At 62.5% G+C, this 17,156-nt stretch overlaps 1 protein-coding gene across 4 annotated transcripts in view; it reads left to right on the forward strand.

Annotated features, from left to right (window-relative positions):
* MROH1 (maestro heat like repeat family member 1) overlaps positions 1 to 17,156 on the forward strand; it is a 54,652-nt gene that overhangs the window by 35,242 nt on the left and 2,254 nt on the right. For all 4 annotated transcript variants that reach the window (XM_054815463.1, XM_054815465.1, XM_054815464.1 and 1 more), the window contains 9 exons: positions 738 to 934; positions 7,518 to 7,655; positions 8,768 to 8,882; positions 12,184 to 12,330; positions 13,807 to 13,995; positions 15,152 to 15,304; positions 15,423 to 15,557; positions 15,825 to 15,927; positions 16,844 to 16,909. In XM_054815463.1, the coding sequence (XP_054671438.1) occupies positions 738 to 934; positions 7,518 to 7,655; positions 8,768 to 8,882; positions 12,184 to 12,330; positions 13,807 to 13,995; positions 15,152 to 15,304; positions 15,423 to 15,557; positions 15,825 to 15,927; positions 16,844 to 16,909 (1,243 nt within the window). The remainder of the gene's footprint in view (positions 1 to 737; positions 935 to 7,517; positions 7,656 to 8,767; positions 8,883 to 12,183; positions 12,331 to 13,806; positions 13,996 to 15,151; positions 15,305 to 15,422; positions 15,558 to 15,824; positions 15,928 to 16,843; positions 16,910 to 17,156) is intronic.

Genomic DNA, 17,156 nt, shown 5'->3' on the forward strand with positions numbered 1-17,156 from the left:
CCCGCTGCCGCCCCGGCCCCGTGGAGGGTGCCGTTCCCCCACCCACACCTGGAATGCTTTTTTCATTTCCTTGGCTCGGGAGTTTGTGCCAGGCGTGGACTCTGGAAATAACGCATCGCTGTGTAATGCCTATTAGAGCTAATCCACCGGCTCGTAAAAAGCCTCTCAGGTGTCCATCCTCAAGGGAGACCACTTTGCATTTTATCCCTTCAGAAAAAATAAACCCAGCTTGGCAGCTTTCTAAGCAGTAAAGCAGCTGTGAAAATTTCCTCCTCCTCTGAAGGACCAAATGCAGATGGTACAGAATCAGCCGCACTGAAAGCAAACCCTCCTCCCCGCTCTGTTTTTAACACCCCTCTATATCGTGCCGTGTAATTACGACTTTTTAAATTGGCCGGAATAGGGCTCTGTGTGTGCGTTGTCTTCCTGCCCATAAAACCCGAAGCCCTTGGATCTGCTCTCCTTCCCCAGGTACAGACTTCAAACCTCCCCCAGCTGGAAACACCCAGCAGCGCTTTGAATCGCGGCTGCGGCTCCGTCGGAGCTGCGTGTGCGATACGGAGGGGTTACGCCGGGGGTGGATGCCGATGCTTTGTTAGACTCAGGGTTGCAGGAAGGAGGGGGGAAAAAAAAAAAAGCAAACCTCTCTCTGCCTCGCCGGGTTATTTACTAACAGATATCGGCGTGGTGTGGGAGATCCCCTCCTAATCCTCTTCTCCCGCTCGCGCTCTCTCCAGGCCACATGTGCTTTGTATGAGATCATGTCTGCTCCGGAGTCTGGGGCAGCAGTGCTGGGACTCTACCCGCCGTTGTTTGTGACTCTCCTGCTGCGCGTCAGCTGCACCGTGGGTGTTCAGCTACCGAAGAACCTGCAGAGCAGGGAGAGGAGGAGCAGCAGCCACGGCCCGGCTCCCCGGAGCCTCCATCCCTGCAGGTACGGCAGAGCCGGGGCGGCCGGCGCGGAGGGAACGCGCCTACCTGCCATGTGGAACTCATTCTTGTTTGTGCAAACACAATAGCGTGCGCTGCATCTGTAGTGGGAGGGCTGGGTAATAACACCCGGGCCATAACGCCTTAGGTATGACGGCCTGACCTCTGGTGCGGTTTGGGCTCTGGTGGGGTTGGGGTTTGGGTTTTTTTTTTTTTTGGTGTGTTTTCTTCTGCAGAACACAATCTCTAAATTGGGAAGCATTAAATCAGCCGCCTCCGCAGGCGCAGTGAAAGATGTGCTTTTCAGAGCTCGGGCAGCCCCCGTGCCAGAGCCCTGCCGGATTGGGTTACTGCCTGCCGCAGCCGCCCGAAAAGCCCCGCTGGCTCTGGGGAGCGCGGCTCCCTGGGGACGCCGGAGGCGGATGAGCATTTCTTGGGGACGGAGGATGGCTCTGCTTCCGTGAAGGATGAGGAAGCCGGAAAGAGCAAACTTCTTGGCTTCGTTGTGTTGACGGCTGCGGCGTCTCGGTCGCGCCAAACGAACAGGGCCGGGCCACCATGCCGTCTTTCCCATGTAGAGGTGTCGGTGCCGAGCCACCGCGTTCCGGCTTGTCCTCCTTCCGTGCTTTGAGCCCGTGGCGTCCTTCGTCACTGAGGAGGAGTCCCGGGGGGCCGGGTGGGAGGGCTCAGGCCCCAAAGAGCTGCTCCCCAGCTGCCGTGCCCCCCACCTGGTTGTGGCAAACGCCTTCAAATAGCCGCACCGAGTGGTGATGCGCTGGGACGCCGGCAGCCTCCGCGCTGCCCAGCCAGGCACGGTGTGCTCGGCAGCTTCTTAAACAGTGGGTTCGGGTCCCGGCCCCTCCCTGGCGCTGGCAAGCCTGGGTTTCAGCCGCGGTGGTGTAAAAATGATCTCTCTGTTGTGAGAGGCCCGGCTGCTGAACCTAGGAGAGAGTCACCGCAGCTGCTAAATAATCCTCTGCTTGAGCCAGACAGCCCGGTTCAAGCACCAAAGGGTGTCGCTGGCGCGGAGCAGCTCCTGCGCTGGCCCTGCGCGTCTGTCCTCTTCAGAAAGCGAGGATGCTGAAAGGGCCTCTGCGAGCGAGGCTTTCCCCCCCAAGGAGACCCTGGGTGTGCAGGGTCTGTGCCCCGCACCGGGTCTGTGTCCCACGCAGGGTCTGTGCCCCGCACCGGGTCCGTGTCTTGTTCAGGCACCGTCAGCTCCTGGATGTTTCCAGTAGAGCCGTTGTGCTGGGAGAGGTGGGACGCCGTGAAGGCAGAGCCCGCGTTCGGCGAGCGCAGGACTCCCAGCCCTGGGCATCAGCGCGTCCCCTCCGGGAGCAGGAGGCTGTAACCCGGGGGCGGCAGGGTGTCGGGCCAGTGAATGTGTCCTGCTGATGTCTTCAGCTTCTCGTGGGCATGGCGCTGGTTTGGTGTGACGTGCTGGTTCTCCAGCCGTTGCCCGTGCCCTGCGTGGCTCCATCCAGTGCTGCCGCGGGAGCTGAGCCCGTGCTGAGCTGCACTGAGGGGTTGTTCTTCTCTCCTGCACCTCTGGGCTGCCTTGGGGACGCCTTCACGTGTAGGAGAAAGGAGCAGGGCTCGTCTCCTCAGCCTCTGTAGGCGGTGCGGCTGGGAGCAGGATGCAGACAGCCCTGCTCCCGCTCTGCGGACCCTCACGGAGCTGCTCCGGGGCTGGGTGCCGGTGCCGGTCCGCATTGCTTCGGGCAGCTTGTCTGCCGTGGCACAGCCCTGGCGTTGCGAGGTGCCCTCGTCCCGCAGCAAGCGGTCTGGCTGATGAGCGGTACCTGCGTTTGCTTTAAAGCGTTCGAAATCTGTGGGATGTTGGGGTTAACCCCCGCCGAGGCAGCGGTGCAGGAGGTGCTGCAGGCTTCCCAGGGGTCGGAGGGCAGGGAGCCCTTCTCTGGCGCTGCGTCTCCATCACCTGCTTGCTCCCCCCACCAGCTCAACACCTACAGGTTCCCCTGGGGAGGAAGCTCTGCCCTGATTTTCAGTTTTATCCTCCTGTGGGTTTCCAGACTTGGATTTTTTTTTACAGGCTATTATTAGTCTTAGGGGAGGAAAAAAAAAAAAAAAAAAAGCCTGGAGGAGCCCACAAAGACACCAGACAAAGCAGCAGCGAGCTAAACGGGCTGTAGCATCACTTGACAGTTCATTTGTCAAACCCCAACGGTGAAGAAAGGCCGTTTCCTTATCCCGAGCGGAGCGACCGGAACGGCGGCGTTGGGCACAGCGAGCGATGCCCCCGTCTGCCGCCGTTCCATGGTGGGCCCCGTCTTCACCTCGGAAAGCTGCCGCTCACGCGGAGGGTGACTCTTCCGGCAGGGAGATGTAACGAGTGGAAGCAGGTTGTTATGCTGGATGGCGGGGCTGCTATCTGATTAGCGTTTTATTTAGACCACATGTTAGAACAAAATTAAATGAACCCGATGTGTCAGAGGAGCAGGTTGGTTAAGGCCGATCGTGGGTTGCCCCACGGCTGTTCTGGGGCTGGTGGTGCCCTCCCCGAGCTTGCGGCACTTGCCCTGTCCCCGTGGGGTGTTTTGCACGGCAGCGGCCGCGGTTCGGGGTGGCTTTGTGCAGATCCCCCCAAGGGGAGCGGACACTCGCGCTGCCTTTGTGGCTTTGGGCTTGTGCAGCCAGAACTGTCTGTTCTCGTCATGCTTTTCCCTCTTAACGACTCCTGGAAGAGAGGCACGGGCAGATCCAGCCAGACCCCGTGCCATGACGCGGGGAGTACTGAAGGAAACTCGAAGCAACTGGTTGCCTCCCAGGGAAGGAAGCGTAGGAGCCAGAAACGACGGCTCTTCCTCCAAGAGTGTCTGGGCTCCAAACAACATCGGGGACACAAACCAGAACGTGCTGAGCTATTGCCGGGACCGCTGCCCCATCCGTGGAGTGGGGCTGGATGAGCCCACGTGCCTCCCCGCACGGCCCAGGCTCCTCTCTGGGTGCTTCCCGCGGCAGCAAGGCGGCTGTCGATCCCGAGAGCGAACCATCGGGGTGCGGGAGCCCCCAGCCCCTTGTTGTGAGAAAAGCCGCCGTGCAGCCAGGAGGTGGGTGGGAGCCAGCAGCTCTTCAGCGCCCGCATCCCGGCTGAGGGATGGGGGGGGCTGCCCGGCCCCTCTCCCGCAGCCCCCGGCGAGTGGCTCTGCCGCAGGCTGGCTCCCTCCACCACCGCCGACGGAGGCGGCCAGCTTGGTCCCCGGCTTTGCAGGGTGAAGCTGGGCAGGATTCGGCCGGAGGGGCTTTCTTGCTGGTCCGAGCCCACGGCTCGTGTCACCAGGGCTAGTCCGAGCGCGGGTGTGCTGGCGATGTGTTGCTTCGCTCCCTCGGGACCGCAGCCGACGGGTCACATGCGGCATCCGTGCCCTCGAGAAGGGAAGAAGGCTCCTTCGCCGCCGCCGCTCCCCAGACGTGCCGGCAGGCGTGCGCTGTGCCGGGTTTCTTAGTGCCGCTTCTCAAATCTCCGCTCGATCTTGCAGGTGTTGGTACAGAGCAGCCGTGTCCTGGCTGTGCGTCACAGCTGCGAGGCCTCGGTGACGTCGCCCGCTTTTGGGGAGCGGGGAGGGGGGCTGCGTCACGCCGGCTCCTGCCCAAAATCTCCAGGGAGTGACCGGAGGGGCAGGGAAGGGCACGTGGTTCTGCTCCCAGCCCTGTTTCTGCTCCTGCTGCGCACGGGGGCGGGCAGGTAGCCGTGGCCGGGCGTCCATGAAGTCATCGCTGATTGATGGAGGGGGAACAGTCTTTGTCCAACGCGCAGAAAAACCGCGGGGATGTGAAATTCCAGCCTTGTCCCAGGAGCTGGTTACAATATCAAAGTAATTTCCTGTACGCGTTTTGAATTCTAAGTCTTCATGATATTTAAATGCCAAAGAGAGATGGTAAAGGTGAATATGATAGCTTGGCAGGAAAGGGAGGTTGGAAGACACGGGCTTTTGTTGGAAAGGAAGGAAATGTCTATAGGACACGGTGGAAAAAGCAAACCTTGTGAATGAGCGGCTTTAACCATCTGCCTTGCAGGAGCAGCCTCTGGTTGCGTGGGGGCTGACCTGCGGCGCTCGCTCCGGGCTTTTTAGCTCGTGTGAAGGAGCGGGAGAGCCTGGAGTTGGGGGCTGGGAGCCGAAACCTCGGGGAGGTTCAGGTGGAGCGGGAATCCCGCAGCCGGGTCCCTCTCGAGGAGACGCCCGCGAGCACCGGGCTGGGGCCGGGACCTTGCCTGTCAGACCTTGTCCACAACCAGGGAGCTGGTGGGAGGTTCGTCGGCCTTCGCTGGCCTCTGTCGTCCGTGAGCACCTGCCAGGAGGCTTTTTCGTTGCTGTTTTCCTACGCTGCAAGAAAATAAATCCCGCTGCAGCTTTCTTGGACCAAACTATGGGTATGCCAGCAAAGTTTTGAGGCTTATGGAGTTTTCTTGCTCTGCAGAACTGTTCGTGGTCCTCAGGATGCTGCAGGAGGGGGTCTCCATTGCACCAAAGCTGGAGTGCGATTCGGGTTAGGCTTTGGGGTTGGGGGCTCCCTGCCAGTGAGGGCGAGAACCCCAGGAATGGCTGAGAGGACCGGAGACGTACCAACCATGTACCAGATAAACATGCCGGGGTTAGGTCAACCTTGTTGTGGGGCAGGGAGATTGTTTCGATCTTCTGGGGCTGGTAAAAATGCCCAGTGCCGTGGCAGCGTGTGGTGACGATTTCCGCCCTTGGAGAGCGAGAGCACGGGGATGGACACGCCGTAGGCAGAGGTACGGCCGGGTATCTGCTGAGCACCGGCGCTGGAACCTGTTGGACCCACTCCATAGGACCCCGGCCGAGGCTGGAGGCGGATGCTCGTCCCCTGGGGAGCTGAGCTGCCCGCTGCTGGGCTGGCAGGGCTGGCAGAGCTGGCAGGGTCTCCTGCTCCAAGCGGGCAGCGGCACGTGAAGCAGACACCGTACCTCCCCGCTAAACCCACGGCTGTAAGGAAAAAAAGAGCCTGGCTTTTCTTCCAGGCTGCTGGAAGGGATGTCGGAGGGCAGAGACTTGCTCTGTGGAAGGATCTCGCTACACGGAGACGCTTGCACGTCACTTAGCAATTTGGGCTACAGCTCGTGGCAAGGAAGCACCACAGCCGGCTCGGGGAGCTGCGCGCGCTGCAGCAGCTCGGGCTGTCTCTACCTGGGTGAAAAACTCCAAAGACCTGCATGGCCGGACTCCAAAACAGTCAAACCGGGACTGTTACGTATACCAGCAGATTGGCGTGGGCAGCTGGCGGAAGGATACTTGTGCCTAAGGTTTTCTTTAATTAGTAATTAATTCCGTGTCGTCCTGTAGTCTTTGTGCTGCAGGGATGCTGACAGCACGCCGAAGGACTCTCCGCCAGCCGGTGCTTTTCACAAGAGCTCAGCGAGCGCTCGCAGCCCTGCTTCTCTGTTTGCCGTCACCAGCAGAGCCAGCTCCGCGGCTCCTCCGTGGCCCCTCCGGGTGGGTTCTGCAGGGCAGGCGTGAGGCTTCTGCACCGTCTGCCCCGCGGGTCTGTAGGCGCGCAGCCCGCCCGGGCGCCGCGTGCCCTGTGCGCGAGAGCAGCGTGGGACCAGCCGATTCTGCGGGGGCTCCCGGGGACGCAGCGGGGACCTCGTGTTCCGAGCGCTGGACGTGGCTGTGCCAAGCAGAAGAGCAAACCTGTGGCGTTCTCCTACTCGTCTCCTGCTCCTTGTGCTTTTGCCCCGGGCTTGTGCGAGCGGCTCCTCTCGTCCCCGGAGGAACCCCGGCTCCCGATAAAACGTACAGGCAAGCGCAGCACAAAAGTGCCGAGAGCCGCGGGTCTGGCGGGGCAGGGTGTGCTTTCTGTGCCTACGGTGGCTCGGCGTTTGTTTTCCATCGTTAGCGTCCGCTTTGGACGTGCGAGAGGCGCGAGTGGATGTCCTTCGCTAAGGCAAGCCGGGCTCTCCGGGGCTCCTGCGGCTGCCGGGGGACGTGGCGGAGCCCCGGGGGTGCCCCCGCCCCGCAGCCTCCTGGGGCCCGGGGGGTGACGGCCCCTCCAAGTGCTGGTCCCTGCGAGAAGCCAAAATCACAGGAACCCAGCTCATAAGCTGAAAGACCTTCGTGTTGAGACACTCCGACTAAATTATGTTTGCTTTGTGTGTGTGGTAACTACATTCCTCTTGCTTATATTGAAGGCTAAGATTTATCCATTGCTAATATTTGTTTTGTTTTGACAGGATAATGTATGTTTCCCATATGTTGCTCTGTGCTTGCAGCAAAATAATCCCTACCTATAAAATATTAATGCAAAAAAAACCTCCTTAAAGTAGTTCTGGACTTCTTTACTTTTCAGTCTATTGTCTTGGATCACTTTAACGGCAAACGTCACGGTGTAAATGGAAGTAGCAGTGAGTTATGGGCTCGTCTCACTCCAGCTAAAGCCCTCGCATAACTCATCCCGTCCTCAAGCACCCGAACGCCTCCCGCGCGGCCCCGCGCTCCCCGGGCAAGAAGCTCCCTCGACTGCCGCCCTGCGACCTCCCAGACGGGCAGGGCTGCAGGCAGGGCTGCGGGCAGCCTGCCCTAACCTAACCGCCGTGCTTCTCTCCCCAGCTGTGCCGTGGAAACGCTGAAGGTCATGCTGGCCCGGGGGGGCAGCGAGGAGGTGGCCAGAGCCGTGGGCAGCGCCGGCGGCTGGGACCTGATGGCGAGTCCAGAGAGGCACCACGACGGGATCGCCGTGCTCGCCGGGTGAGACGCTGGTGCCGCGCACCGGTTCTCTGGTATCCCCTCTAGGTTCGGTGCAAGAGCCGCACGGAGCGGGACAGCACCCCGTAGCAAGTGGGCAGGGGGTGCGCTGTGTCCAGGGGGTCTCCCCGGCTTCCCGCAGCGTCACCGCCAGTCCCACGGCGGGGCTCTGCCTCGCTGGGTGCCGCGGGGCGGCCAGCTCTGTGCCCAGCTGGCTGGAAGCAGCCCGGCTGTTCCTGGGAGCGCGGTGGGGCTGGATGCGGATGGCAGCTGCGGTCGAGCCCGCTGCCCTGTGCCCCTCGCTTCGCTGGCCGGGGCCGTGCGGCAGCTCTTCAGCCCCATCAGCCAAACCTTTGCTGCTATCGGCTGCTTCGCTGGGCTCCCGTCAGGGCTCAGGCTCGCCGTTCCCCTCTCACCAAAGTATGACAGACACCAAAAGGCCTCGGATGGAAACTTTTTTTGCCTTTTGCCGCTGCTGAAATGTCTTTGCGGTTCATCAAGTATTGCAGCGGCATCCGATCCCCGTAGACGGCTGGCTGGCAGCTGCCCGTCCTTCCCGCGGCGGCTGCGCAACCTCGTGCCAACGGCAGCGAGTTTGGCACGAGGCGGTGAGGCCGAGGGATGACTGCAGCCTACGGTCCGGTTCGGTGGAGCCTGGTTCAGCCGGGGACTTCACCATCCCTCCACCCAGTGCCATTAATAGCTCTTGGACGGCCGGGGAGGAGACGAGCGGTTTGGGATTTTCCAGTATTTGCAAAAATGCTTTATTGAACCTCCCAAACGCTTGAGAGTGTCTCATCCAAAACAAAACCCGTCCCTCCCGGCCAAGGTTTGCCGGAGCAGACCCCTGCCAGGGTGCCCGGCGCTCACCACGCGTGCGCTTGATCCTGCCCGGTGCTTCGTCCCCAGGCAAGACGGTGACAAGAGGGGACGATGCCGGGCTGGGGTCATCCAGGCTGTTCTGTCCTGGATGTCAATGTGCTGGTTCTGCACAGCAGCAGGATGCGGAGACGTGAAAGACGGGCAGCGCAGGCAGCTTCCTTGTAGCTTCCCGGGGGTCTTGGGGCCACCCGTAACCGCCGACGCGGGTGACGCGTGCCGTTTTCTGTTCTCAGCGCCATGGCCCGACACGCCGGCCCCCGGCTCCCCCTGATCGTGAAGAATCTCATCCCAACGCTGAGCAGTGTCTTCGACAGCCAGAGGATCACCGCCACCGCCTTCTTCGCCGAGGTGAGCAGGGGGGGCGTCGCGGGGAGGCACGGTGAGGCTGAGCCGCCGCTGCGGGCTGGTTCTCGGCCGTCTGTCTGTCCGTTCGTCTTTCCCCGCCCGGCTGGAGAGCAGCCGGGATGAGGGTTAAGCTGCAGCAAGCTCTGCCTGTCCTCCTCGGCTTCCCGACCCTCTGGTAGAGGGGATGGCAGAGAAGCGCTTGCAGGAGTCCAACTCTGAACACATCACCGCCATGAGCCAGCAAACCGTAACTCCGTCCTTACGTACCACCCGAAGGAATGAAGTGACTCAAGTCCTTTCCCCTCGCCGGCAGCGCAGCCAGCAGACTGTAACACTATCTCTCCGTACATACCACCTTAAAGCCCTGGGCCACTCGAGGAGTTTTCGTTACATAAAGGAGCACCTTATGCCAACAATGCAGAACTATATCCCCGCTTATAAACCACCTTTTAAATTCTCAGCTGCTTAAGCAGCCTGGGATTAAGGCACTGTTTTTATTTTCTGTTTGGCTGGGGGAGCTGCCGGCCCGGCTCTTGGAGCCCGTCCCAGAATCTGCTTTAGTTTTGGAGTGTGGTTGGCTCTCTGCATCCTTAAAGGGTTTAAAATAGCAGCTTTGCCTCACCGTGGAGCTGGAGGGGAAGGAAGCGAATGCCTGTGTCTCCCTCTCTCAGAACTGATGAGGTGAGAGCTCAGTCCCTTTTCTCTCAGCCGTGCCAGTGACGGAGATGACAGAGGGGAAGCGAGGAGGAGAACGGCCACTGGGCCGGAGCAGCGGCAGGACGGGCAGCACGGGGCCGGTGAGCGGCAGGCTCCGCTCCCCCGGCCTCCGCAGGGTCCCCTGGACGGCAGCAGCCGCTGCAGCCGCTGCCCTGGGACAGCGGTCGCTGCCCCAGAGGAGCTAAACCTGCGCCGGCACCCGTTAACCCAGCCGTGCCCCTTCGGTGCTGGGCTCCTGCCGACCCCACCGCTGCCGGCAGTTAAACCTCCCTTCCACAGCGTGGAGCCTGATCCATCCAGGGGGAGCTGGGCCCCACCGGGGACGGTCAGTGACGGTCCTTGGAGTGCAGCCCGCTTCTGAACACGGGGGGCTCGGCCAGGAGCGTCAGGGAGAGAGCAACCTCCAGCCAGGTCTCCCGAATCCCAGAACCCCAGAGTGGTTTGGGTGGGCAGGGACCCCACAGCCCACCCAGTGCCACCCCTGCCATGGGCAGGGACACCCTCCACCAGCCCAGCTTGCCCAAAGCCCCATCCAACCTGGCCTTGAACCCTGCCAGGGAGCCAGGGGCAGCCACAGCTTCTCTGGGCACCCTGTGCCAGGGCCTCAGCACCCTCACAGGGAAGGATTTCTGCCTCACATCCCATCTCCATCTCCCCTCCTGCAGCTTCAGGCCATTCCCCTTGGCCTGTCACTCCCTGCCCTTGGCACCAGCCCCTCCCCAGCTTTCCTGGAGCCCCTGCAGGGACTGGAAGGGGCTCTAAGGTCTCCCCGCAGCCTTCTCTTCTCCAGGCTGAACCACCCCAACTCTCTCAGCCTGAGGTCTCCATAGCAGAGGTGCTCCAGCCCTCGTATCATCTCTGTGGCCTCCTCTGGCCTCGCTCCAACAGCTCCGTGTCCTTCTTGTGCTGGGGACCCCCGAGCTGGACACAGCACTGCAGGGGGGTCTCAGCAGAGTGGAGCAGAGGGGCAGAATCCCCTCCCTCGACCTGCTGGTCACGCTGCTGGATGCACAGCCCAGGACACGGGTGGCTTTCTGGGCTGCAATCACACATTGCTGGGTCGTGTTGAGCTTCTCGTCCCCCAATAGCCCAAGTCCTTCTCCCCAGGGCTGCTCTCCATCCATTCCCTGCCCAGCCTGGAGTTGTGCTTGGGATTGCCCCAACCCACGTGCAGGACCTTGCACTTGGCCTTGTTGAACTTCATGTGGTTCTCACGGGCCCACCTCTCAAGCCTGTCCAGGTCCCTCTGGATGGCATCCCTTCCCTCCAGCGTGTCGACCATGCCACACAGCTTGGTGTCGTCAGCAAACTTGCTGAGGGTGCACTCGATCCCACTGTCCATGTCACTGACAAAGATGTTGAACAGTGCCAGTCCCAGTACTGACCCCTGAGGAATGCCACTCGTCACCGTTCTCCACTTGGACATTGAGCCATTGATCACACTTCTTTGAGTGCGACCATCCAGCCAATTCCTTATCCACCGGGTGGTCCATCCATCGAATCCATGTCTCTCCAATTTAGAGACAAGGATGTTGTGCGGGACAGTGTCAAATGCCTTGCACAAGTCCAGGTAGATGATGTCAATTGCCCTTCCCTTGTCCACCAACGCTGTAACCCCGTCATAGAAGGCCACCAAGTTTGTCAGGCACGATTTGCCCTTAGTGAAGCCGTGTTGGCTGTCACCAATCACCTCCTTATTTTCCATGTGCCTGAGCATAGTCTCCAGGAGGGTCTGCTCCATGATCTTGCCAGGCCCGGAGGTGAGACTGACCGGCCTGTAGTTCCCTGGGTCTTTTTTTTTTCCCTTCTTAAAAATGGGGGTTATGTTCCCCCTTTTCCAGTCGGCAGGAACTTCGCCAGACAACCACGATTTCTCAGATATGATGGCGAGTGGCTCGGCCACTTCATCTGCCAGTTCCCTCAGGATCCAGGGATGCATCTCATCAGGTCCCATGGCCTTGTGCACCTTCAGGTTCCTTGGATGGTCTCGTTCCTGATCTCCTTCAGCCTCTGGCCGGCTTCTCCCAGCACCGCTCAGAGCGCTCCGGGAACGAGGAGCTGCTCACCAAAACCTCCGGTTCTGCCACTGGGGATGCTCCCGGGGCCGCGGGGGTTCTGGGTGTCCCTGTGCTGCTCTGGAAGAGCCACCAGTGTCACCGGCTGGTCCCCAGCCCAAGGGATGCGCTTTGGCCCTCCATCCCTGCAAATACCGAACCTCTCCATAGCCCGCCTTGTCTCACCTGGCAGACGCTCTCGGGGCGAGGATTTAGTTTTTGTGTAGGTTTCTCCCAGCTGTCAGAGCTCGCTCGGGCTTTCTGCTTCTTCCCAGCTTGGGGTCTTCGGTTCTCTTGAGTCACATTTTACCAATTGCAGAGTCCCCAAATCCACGTACCTGCCTGGGGTGTGGGGGCTGAGGGCTCCCCCAGCCCCGTCTCTGGATGGCGCGGATATGGAGCGGGGCCCGAGGGGAGCCGGGGAGCAAGTCAGGTTGGGTACAGAGGAGTCAGAGCAGCCGAAGCAGCCATCATCTCCCTCGTGGTTCGCGGGGCCCCTGTCCTGTCAGCGCTGAGGCTCTCTTCTGCTTTAGCTCCTCAACAGTAACGTGGTGAATGACCTGATCCTGCTGGAGACCATGATGGATAACATGACGGGGAGGCAGAAGGACGCCTGCACGCTGGTACGGATGCTGGCTCTCCGGGGGCTGGGCAACATCGCCTCCGGCTCTCCGGACAAGGTGAGAGCAAACTCCGCGCTGCTCGGCCCGAGTCCCGGCCGGGACTGGGTGGGAGAAGGGAGCAGGAAGCCACCGGGAGATGCTGGTTGTCAAAGACAGCGTGGGTCTTCAGACAGGACAGTCGGCCGCCTCCTCGCCCTGGTGACGGCACCTCCAAAACCGCGGTGGCAACTGTCCTGTGCGTCACCGCTGCTGCCGGCAGACACTGCTCCGGGTCAGACTGCTTTAGGAGACACCTCTGCTAAAGCCTGGCTTTGGAGGAAAGCCTGGCGTCCTCGGGGGGCTGGCTGGCCCAAAACAAGCCAGGTCACCCGTGGGGCTGCCCACGCGGGCAGCAGCATCGCGCCCGTGCGAGACGTGCCCACCCGTTGCTCTCTGCTGCTGCTTGGGGGGGTTTGCCGGTTGATAAATGGATCACTAAAAGCAAAGTCATCCCCCGTCCCGACGATGGGGTTCAGGCAGACAAGAGTCAGTGTCCCCACTCGGGCGAGGAGCCGGCCCCCCACAGCCCCTGGGAGCATGGGGGCTGCTGCCCTGACCCCGCAGCCCCCCGTACCTGGCGGCTGATCGGTTTGGCAGGCGCCCGCTCCCGTGTTCGGCCCGTGCCAAACCCTGGGAAGAGGTCACAGGCGGGCCAGCCCCAAGTCAGACAATATGCTACCGTGATCTGCCGCTAAAATGTAAGGAGCTACTAAAAATACCATTCTGCTGGCGTAGCCCGGTCAGAGCCGCTGCTCTAACAGCATCCGGCACTCGGGGCTGCGTGAGCCGGAGCGCTGTCTCGGGGAAGCAAGAAACCAGCAGCGCTGCCGGCGCAGCCCCACGGGTGGGGAGAGCGGCCACCAGCCCGTGCAATTAGGGCCAGGGCAGAGACGAGCTGTGGCCGGCTCCTGCGCTCACCCCAGCTGGGTCTCCAGCCCGTCGGGGAGCTGCCTCCTGGCCCGTGCTGCGGGTGCTCCCGTCCCTGCTCTGCTGCGGCAGCGGGAGCGATGCCAGGCAGGCACGGGTCTGCGAGCACGCCAGGGCTCCTACCGTCCCGGGCGGCCCAGGGACAGCCGTCCTTCCGGCCATCTGTGCCCCTTCCCCGCTACGCTCCGTGAGCCGCGCTGGATAGCACGGCGTAGTTTGCAAAGCCGAGCGCTCAGAATTAAGCGATGGTAGACTTAACGTGGCGTATGCAAACTTAATTTCCCCGTTCGTTGTGTGTGCACTGGCTCTAATTACGCAGTGAAATACTGCGTTGATGGTTCCGGCGGGAGGGGAACCGGTGACTGCGGTAAGCAGTTCCCGCACGCAGTGGTGCCGAAGATGCTTTGCCTGTGGCGGTCATGCTTCAAGTCTCCTTCCAGCTCTTTCTGGCTGGAAGCGCGGTGTGGGGCAGGATCCTGCTGCCGGGCACCCAGGGGACGTGTCCCTGCCACCCCCCCCACCAGACTCGCCCCACAGGGACCACTTTCCTCGCCGCTTCCCTTGCAGGTGAGGAAGCACGGGGCCAAGCTCCTGGCGTCCATGGTCAACGGCATGGATGACAAAGACGACCCCCACAACCTGGTTGCGCTCGAGGCCATGTCCAGCCTCTCCAAGCTCCTGGATCACCTGGAGGAGAGAGACATCCAGTCCATGCTCCTCCACATCGCCATCAGGATCCGGCCCTTCTTTGACAGCGTAAGGCAGCGCCTTTGCCGGCGTGTCTGAACCGGCTCGTCTGCCGAGCCAGAGCCTGCTTAACGCAGGGGACGCGTGCCGGAGCGGCAGAGTCTGCGGGGGCACTGCGGGCTGCGTCCCTGGGCGGGGGGGCCAGGGGAAGGAGGTCGGGCGCCGCGTCCCCAGCGGGGAGCTCGGCACGGGCTGCACAAGGACGCGGCGTGGCGGGGCAGCGGAGGTGCCGGTTGGGTTCCCCGCTTGGGCCTTGACTCCTCGCGGGTAGCAGGAGGCTCCGGGCGCGGGGCTGAGCTGGGTCCCGCGGGTGCCCTGGGGCAGGAGCAAGGCAGAGCGAGGCCGGGGGGGAGCAGGGAAGTGGGGTCTGTCCTGGGAGGGGGGGGGGGGGGTTGCTGCCTTTACCACTCCCTGTTCCTCCCCAGAACCCCTCCAGCGTCACCACGGGGGGGCTCGATGCTGCTTCTGCTCAGCTTGCAGCCCATCCTCATCCTCTGCTCCTGCACGGAGCTGCCGCGGTCCCGCCGGGAGCCCCCCCGCCTCGGCCAGGCCCTTGCTGCTCCCGCGCTCCGGCTTTGTGGGTGCCACCTGCTCTGCTGCTCCCTCTGAGCCGCGCACAGCTGCAGCCTGGGGTTGTCGGCTCCCTCCCCAGCCGTGTGCGACCGCTCTGCCCCTCCCAAGGGCCGGAGGCTGCAGCATGGAGACCCCCGGCCCCAAGCTGGTGCTCCCTGACGCTGGTGGGGGGCTCTGGAGCAGCAGGAGCGAAGGGGGATGATGGTGGCTGAAATCCGGGATGAGGAGGCGGGGGGGTGCTGTGCTTTTTGTGGAGTCGTTAGGTGGGAGGGAGCAAATTTGCACCCCCAGCAGAGCTTGTCCCCAGCACACGGGTGGTTTTGTTATTTCCTGATGAAGAATCATCTAAAATGGTTTTCAAAACCAAAATCCCAAAAGCTGAGGTCCTGCAGCCGAGGCCCGGGGCAGCCTGGGAAGGAGGTGCCGGGGGTCAGGACTGATGGCCGCATCTCTCTCGCTGCTCTGACGCCCTCCAGCCCGAGAAGCGAGGCGGTGGGTGGTGGGAGCAGCTCTGCCAGGCGCATCCCCCGAGGTGGGAGGTGCCCGGCGCAGGTCAGGTCCCGCTGAGCCCTGCTCGTCCCTCTGCCCGCAGGAGCAGCCTGACCTCCGCCAGTCGTCCATCGTGCTCTTTGGCAACCTGACCAAGTTCAGCGAAGGCAACTGCGAAGTCTTCTTCGAGCAGATCCTGAACGGGCTGGTGACGCTGCTGCTGCACCTCCAGGACCCGAAGCCGGAGGTTGTCAAAGTGAGTGCCCCGCCGCCCGTGCCGGCCAGCAGGAACGGGGGTCCTCTGCCTCGGCGTGGGGATCCTGCGGGGTGCTGAGCTCCCGGGCGCACGCTGCAGCCTCCCCTCTGTGCCGCAGGCCTGCAAGTTCGCTCTGCGCATGTGTGGCCCCAGCATGGGCTGCGAGGGGCTCTGCGACATGTTCCTCAACCACCTGCGGGAGGACAGGAGCCTGCACTACGGGGAGTTCATGAACAACGTCTGCAAACACCTGGTGAGCGGCTGCCAGAGCCGGTGGCACTGGTGCTGGCATTGCCCGTGGGGCTCAGCACGGTCCGGTGCAGCCCATGCCGGTGCTGCTGGTCCGTACGGTCCTCTGGGTCCTTCCCGTGTCCGCGCAGGGCCAGTCCCCCGGCCCGGGTGTGTTCCTGGGCTGACCTCGGCCTCCCGGGAGCTCCGGGCTTCCAGGAGATGGTGCCAGCGCTGCAGGCAGCGGGTCTCGCGTCCTGCCTGACGTCCTCTGCGGCTGTTTCTCTCCTAGATGCAGAGTTACCCAGAGATGCTGAACCGCCTGATCCTAACCAACCTGTTCTACTTCAAGAGCAACTGGGCGGACATCCGAGCAGCCGCACCCATGTTCATCGGTAAGGCTGCCGGCGTCCTGCTCCCGAACTGCTCCTCGGGCTTTGCGTGGGTGTCCTCTCCCCCGCAGGGTGCGTGGCCGCCCTGTCCTGGGGATGCTTTTGGTCCTTGCTCTGCTGGGAGGGCGCTGCATGAGCAGGGCTGCTGGAAGCAGCCGGGGCAGCTGGTGCCTCCGTGTGCTGCAGAGCACCGACCTGCGCCTGGCTGTGCCCGGCCTGGGGACAGGCGCGTGTGATGTCCCCAGCACCCCGAGGACTCTTCTCCAGCCACTTCTGGCTGGGTGCACGGTGCCTACAGTGACCAGCTGAGGTGGGAAGCACGCGGCCCGGCCGTGCTGTGGTTTGGGTGACCACCCACGACGGGCAGTGCCCGTACCGACCCTGGTTCGTCGCAGCAGCAGGGCTGCGCGGCCGATGCCCTCAGTGGGGCCTGGCCCAGTCCATCACTTTGAAGGTCTCCAGGCACGTCGTGCAGCGTGTGGATGAGGTGAGCAGCGTGGCCAGATGAGCTGCCTCAGCCCCGTGCCGCCAGCTCGGAGCCTTTCTGCGGTTCCTTCTTTCTGAGGAGGATGGGTAGCGCCCGGCCTTGCTTCTACCCCTTGCACATCGTGTGTGGGGGAGGTTTTGCGGCTCGCGGATGTGTCCGGTGATGCTTCAGGACAAGTTACCAGAGCCGCAGGTGGCAGAAACGCTGGCAGGCATCTCCTTAGGGCGCACGTTAGGGTGTTGTGTGTACAGCACTCACAGTGCTGCTTGCCTGAGCCGTTGTTGCGGAGTTTCCATTGAGACTCCGCACAACACGCTGACACAAGGATGAGTGACCTGGCGCCCGGCAGCGTGCCGCCGGCAGCTGTCTCCTCGGATGTGGGGCTCCTCGGTGGAACCCAGACCAAGCCCTGACTCTGAAATTCTCCCTCAGGCTTCCTCGTGCTGCACGTGGATGAAGACAGCTGTCAGCAAGTGGACCTGGACCCACTCATTTCGGGTGAGTCGGTGCTGCCGCCTGCGGCTTTCGCTGCTGGGGAGCGGGGACTCGCCTCTGCCCGCTGGAGCCGGAGCTCAGCCCCGCGAGAAGGGGCTCCCCAGCCTCTGGCGCTGCTGTGCCCGAGCCTCCTGCTCGGCTCTCGGGGCCGGGGCAGCCTCCCACGGGTCCCCGGGGACCGGCAGCTCAGGGGCTTTGGGCCATGGCGGAGGGACGAGGCAGCAGTGGGATCCCCCTCCCTCCCGCATGC

The sequence above is a fragment of the Grus americana genome, chromosome 2 (assembly GCF_028858705.1).
Source record: "Grus americana isolate bGruAme1 chromosome 2, bGruAme1.mat, whole genome shotgun sequence".
NCBI lineage: Eukaryota > Metazoa > Chordata > Aves > Gruiformes > Gruidae > Grus > Grus americana.